Source organism: Sceloporus undulatus, chromosome 9, assembly GCF_019175285.1.
Source record: "Sceloporus undulatus isolate JIND9_A2432 ecotype Alabama chromosome 9, SceUnd_v1.1, whole genome shotgun sequence".
In the NCBI taxonomy this organism is placed as follows: domain Eukaryota; kingdom Metazoa; phylum Chordata; class Lepidosauria; order Squamata; family Phrynosomatidae; genus Sceloporus; species Sceloporus undulatus.
Window position 1 is genome coordinate 32,443,848 of NC_056530.1, and position 6,109 is coordinate 32,449,956.

General features: G+C 45.6%; 1 protein-coding gene across 1 annotated transcript in view; it reads left to right on the forward strand.

Moving 5' to 3' along the window:
* LOC121916177 (CTP synthase 1-like) overlaps positions 1–5,906 on the forward strand; it is a 13,281-nt gene extending 7,375 nt beyond the window's left edge. The window contains exons 7-8 of the mRNA XM_042440997.1: positions 4,259–4,426; positions 5,718–5,906. Coding sequence (XP_042296931.1) covers positions 4,259–4,426; positions 5,718–5,906 — 357 coding nt within the window. The remainder of the gene's footprint in view (positions 1–4,258; positions 4,427–5,717) is intronic.
* Positions 5,907–6,109: the final 203 nt, after the last annotated feature.

Here is a 6,109-nt window from a genome sequence, read left to right on the forward strand (position 1 = left end):
GCTTTAACTGCCCTGGCTCAAGGCTATGGGATTCTGGGAGTTGGAATATGTTGTGGGGCCCAGAGCGGAGCTCTGCTCTGCTCTGCTCTGCTCTGGACCCACAACATACTCCAACTCCCAGAATCCCATTGCCTTGAGCCAGGGCAGTTAAAGCGGTGCCAAACCGGGTTATTTCTCCAGTGTGGACGCAGCCAGAGTTTTCTGGAAGCTAAGCAGCTTCTCTTGAGAACTCCACAGCCTTCCTCCCCAAGAAAGGGAATTGTGTAACATTCACACCAGCAAAGGCTGCAGCTTCATGGATGTGAGGGTGATGGGGCTGCAATTTCTATCACCACATTGGTTTGACTGACTGACTGCAGGTCCAGTCATCCTGAGTTTCTTTCCCTCTTGTCCACTGCTTGTTCCCTCTTCCCTGGCTGTAATGTGCTCCATTGGCATGTACTAAAACAAAAGGATAGTACTTGCCCATAGGGAAACATTGGAGGATACTTGCCCATAGAGACACATGGGCAAGTATGTGGAGAGATCTTGTAGCACCTTTGAGACTTTAACTGCTGTGGCTCGATGCTATGGAATTCTTGTAGGAAATGCTCCAAACTGCCTTCTGGCAAGGAAAGAGTGTGGTCTTATAGCGTTCAGATTGTAACAGTTGGATGTTGCGCTAATAGGAGTCAATCCAGGACAATACACTTTGGACTGAAGCTAGAAATGTAGCCCATGCATGGATTTGGCGTAGGAGTGGGTTTTGTAAAGAGTTCACAGTTAAACACAAAGTGGGTCCTTGTTATCCGCTGGGGTTTGGTTCCAGGATCCCCCATGGATGCCAAAAACTGGATGCTCAAGTCCCATTGAATACAATGGGTCTTAAAATGGTGTCCCTTATATAAAATGGCAAAATGAAGGATTGCTGTTTAGGAATCTGTATATTTTTTGGAACATTTTCAAACCGCAAGTGCTTGAATCCGTGGATCCAGACTCTACAGTGGGTCCTTGTTATCCCCTGTGGATAATAACAAAATCCGTGGATGCTCAAGCCCCATTAAATACAATGGCATAGCAAAATGGTGCCCCTTATATAAAATGGAAAATCAAGGTTTGATATTGCTAATGTATACTTTTTGGGAAACATTTTAAACAGTGGATGCTTAAATCTGTGGATAAACAAATCCTGTATAGAGAGGGCTGACTGTATATTGAAATACATTTTTGCACCTGTTGTAGTATTATAAAAAGAAGAGAAAGAAAGAGAGAGAAGAGAAGAAGGAGGAGAAGAAAGTAAATGGGAGGGGGGCAGAACTGTGGCAGTGTGGCCCAGTGGTTTGAATGGTGATTCTGGAGTCCAGGGTTCGATGCTGGCTCAGCCCTCAGACCCACTGGGAGGCCTTGGCCAGGAGTCACCCTCTCTCAGCCTCAGGGGAAGGCCATGGCAAAACCCTCTGAACAAACCTTGCCAAGAAAGCCCCATGGATTGGGTGGCTTTGGGGTTGCCTTAAGTGTGCAAGGACTTGAAGGCACACTGCCACAAGAACTACAAACTCCCAGGGCCTGTGCGGAGCATCAGGTCAGCTGGGTGCTAGGATGCTGCCTCTTGCCCCTGCTTTCCTCCTCTTTGCAGTGGACAGAGAGGGGATGGAGTGGGCAAGTGGCTCATGGCACCAAAAAGAGGTCCCCTTGGACGGCATTTGGAAGGCCATCCTTGCAGCAGCCGGAAGGTCTGAAGGCAAAGAATCTATTATTGGGGGAAACGGATCCCTCCTGCTTCTGGAGAAGCCGCTTTGTGGGATTAATGCCAAGCCTCCTTCGGATGGAAAGAGAGGGCTCTGGGCTGGAGGCCACCCCAGAAAAACTTGGCCAGAGAGCAGAAGAAGAGGAGCAAGGCACAGGAGCCATCGGTTAGGACTCTCCATAAGGCTGTCTTCTGCATCTGGTCCAGGTCTGCATTGCATGCTCAGGGTTTCCTTGGATGCAGTTGTTGCTGGTGTTCACATTAGCAGAAGAGAATAAAATCCCAAACCCACAAAGCAGGGCTCCCTTTATGGAAGCCAACCAAAAGGCTGCATATCCCTGTTGCAAGCTTGGCAGCTCCACTGGCTTCTCCTCAGGCAAAGTGTTAAAAGGAGAAAGGAAGACAACATGTGCAGTTAGGACTCCGCATCACTCCTGGTGCATCTTGTCCCGGTTTCCATGTGATGCTAGATCTTTCTCATGGATACAGTTGCTATTGTTGTTCACTGCCTTAAGATTGATCTTGACTCATGAGGACCCTGTGAATGAGACCTCTCCAAGACCACCTGCCCTCCATGCTCTGCAATGGTCCTGCAAATTCGTACCAATGACCCCTCTAATCCATCTGGCATGGGGTCTTCCCTCTTTGTACTGTGAGTTGTGTGTCCTCAAGTTGTTCCGACATAGGCACCCTAAGCCGACACCCAAAGCTTCTTGGCAAGCTTTGTCAGAGGAGGCTGGAATGTGTGACTTGCCCTAGAGGGTTACTCTGGCCGAGTGGGTATCAAACCAGGTCTCCGGAGTCATTGTCCAGTGCTCAAACCACTCTGCCATGCTGGCTACCTTCTACCTTTCCTAGCATTGGTGTCTTTTTCAAGTACGACAGCCTCATCTTGGTTCAGGGAGAATTCAGGCTTGATTGTTCAAGGACCCCCATGAATGTAGAAAAACCACAAATCTAAAGACACCATGTTTTTACCTGAGAGAGCACTTCTCTTGAATCTTTAGTCTCCCGGGGCAACTCTGTGGTCACCTTGCCAGACATTAACCATAGAATTGCATTGGAGGGGCTACAAATGCCTAGCGGAGCCTTCTCTCTAGGAACCTAGGTCTTCAGTGCATTTTTGGTTATAAGTTAAACGTTAGAGTTGCAGTGGAGGACCTAGTATTCCTAGAGAGAACATTCAATCAAATCCGGAATAATACAAAGCTGCAAAAGTAAAAGCTGCAAATGTGGAGGGATGATGGTATATACAGAAGTATATATATATACACATTATACATTGCTGTCTCTCTCTCTCTCTCTCTCTCTTATATATATTATATATATATATATCTCCACATTCACTGTTTCTCTCCAAACCTTCTTTCAGGATCCGGATGTCCACCTATCCAAAGCCCTCTTATGCCCTGGTCACGGTGCAGAACAAGTTGGGATTAGGCATGGGACTCGGTGAGTGCTTCTGCCTAGCTTTTTTATTATCGCTCCCCCAACTCTGCTTGGAAAAATGTTTCCCTTACTGTTACTGCCTGCCATGGGATGCTTAATGGCACAGAGCCCTAATAATAATAATAATAATAGATTTACTTGAGGAGAGGAAAAGAGAATAAAATTCTTTTAAGTGTGTCAAGGAAATACCGTGGGCCCTTTGTATCCATTGGAGTTTGGGTCCAGGGCCCTCATGGATATCAAACTCTGTGGTGCTCAAGTCCCATTAAATACAGCGGCGTAACAATGGTTTCCCTGATATAAATGGCAAAATCAAGGCATGCTTTTTGGATTTATATACTTTGATATAATTTGTATATATTTCCAAGCCATGGGTGGTGACTCCGTAGATAAAAAAATCCGTTGATATGAGGAGTGACTGTACTTACTCTGTACATACATTTATGAGTGCAGTCAGGATCTACAGAAAGCAAGAGGTTTTTGTGTTTCTTTGTTAGACGTTTTTGCACAGCAAATCTTTGTAGGTAACTCAAGCATAGACCCAATGAGTAAGAAAAGGTCTTTTATACAATTACATTTATTTCTTACTCCACTATCCAGCCTTTCCCTGCATCACAGTCGGACAGGATCCACTCGGATGTGTTCTCACCATTGCCGCATGTGTCTTTCTAAGCTACAAAGAGTTTAAATCCCCTAAGGCCACATCCGCACTGTAGAAATAATCCAGTTTGACACCACTTTAACTACAGTACCATCAATCTGCTGAGCGGCGGGAAATATTGAAAAACACTTTATTCTTATTTATTACCATGGTTCAATGCTATGGAAGTCTGGGAATTGCCGTTTTGTGAAACATTTACCTTCTCTGGCAGGGAGCTCTGTGTGCTGCAATAAACTACAAATCCTAGAATTCTTAGCATTGAGCCATGGCAGTTAAAGAGGTGCCAAACTGGATTATTTCTGCAGTGCAGATGCAGCCAATGTAAATAAATTTAACCACCCTTCTGCTCTCACGAATGAAACGACTTACTTAATGGGCTGTTGAAGGGGGAATTCCTGATCATCTTGTTCCTCCGATGGCAGATGGCTTTGTGGATGTGGCTGAGATCCTTCGCTTGCCCCGTTCAAGGCTGGTCCTTGGAAGACATCCAGCGGGTTGTGGAGCAAACGAAAAGCAGCGCTTTGCACTGCGCCCACATCCTTCTGGGGGGCACCTCCAGATCCGCCGCCAACCAAGGGCACTCCTTGCAGGTGAGAAAGGGCAAGCCACATTTGAGAACATTGAATTGGACCAGGGGTAGCAACCTGCGGCCCGCGGGCCGGATGCGGCCGGCGAGGCCTTGGGACCAGCCCCAGACTGGTCCTGCCGCCGATTGCCGCCAGGGCCTTTGGCGTCTTGCGCGAGGGAGTGTGTGGGCAATTGTCTAAAGAAGCCTCAGAAACATGCATTTATCTTAACATTTTTTAAAAAATCAGCAAATTTTTTCGCGTGTCCTCCATTTTTTATTCAAAAGTGCCCTCCATTTGAAATGTTGTCCTACATTTGTCCAGTTATTTATTTATTTAATTTTTTAAAAATTATTTAATTATTTATTTTTTTGGCTTCGGCCCCCCAGTTGTCTGAGGGACAGCAACCCGGCCCCTGGCTCAAAAGGGTTGCCTACCCCTGAATTGGACCATAAAAACCAACCGCTGACACAGGGACTTGCATGCTCTAGTTACATATGACAGGACTACCCAGGAGATACACCATACGTGGGCCCTTGGTATCCATTGGGTTTGGTTCGGGATCCCTTGTGAATACCAAATCTGTGGATGCTCAAGACCCATTAAATACAGTCATGGAGGAAAAGGAGGTTCCATATATCAAAATGGCAAAATCAAGGTTTGCTTCTTGGAATTTAGATCTTTTTGGAATTTTCAAGCTGTAGATGGTTGAATCCGTGGGATTAAAATCTGTGGACATGAATTTCCAACTCTCTTCCTAATTTTAAAAAAACCATGTGTAATTCCAGCCATCACTCATTGTCATCTGTTTATGTTATATCTTACCCTTTCAATATTTTTGAGCCTGTAGATTAAAAAATCAATGGATATGGATAATGGTAAAAATCCATGGATAATGTATGCTGAGTGTACATTATCAGTCAAAACCTAGAGGTCCGAACACCTCAGCTTTCCAAAGATGGGGAGCATAGAACAAAAAGCATGTTCCAGATTGTAGGCATGGTTGCCCTCTATTGTAAATCTGGGCAGAATTGCAGTTGTCTTTCCACCTGGGATGTTGCATTTTTTCCACTGTATTTCATCCACACATGTATCATGGCCAGATGTGGTGGACTTAGGAAGAAGGAAAGCTCAGTTTGCTCTGCCATTTGGAAGAAATGGTGCCGCCAGTGCTTTGGGGCAAAGAAAAGTTGGAGGGATTCTTTTTTATAGAAGGGAGGGAGAAATGAAATTGGAGGAAAAATTAAGGTGTTCCAGCTATTTCCATCTGCGCCAGTGTCTGAACTGGAACTCAAGCCACTGCTGAACCCGTCAGATTTTCCAGAGGTTGTGGCCCATGGACATACCTGCGCCACTGCCTGCAATTCGCCGCGAGGGCTTGTCCGGATGGGACGATCACACATCCATTAGCACCAGGATTGCCGGGGAAGCAAGTGTCCTGAGCGGTGGTATGCCACTCTCCAACCTGAAGGAGGAACTGGGTCTTATAGTCAAAGACATCTAATCGGGTCCATGGCAGACAGAAAAAACACATGTTTACAGGAACGTTGTGGCTTGGCTGGTAGAATTCCTTCCCAGAGAATACAATCACATCCAATATCCCAAAATAGTGTTACCTTTAGTCAGTCACCCAGATGCACAGAATTAAATGCACAATCACATAAAAAATTAGAATACACAATTAAGGCTGCTTAATGTTTTGGGGAT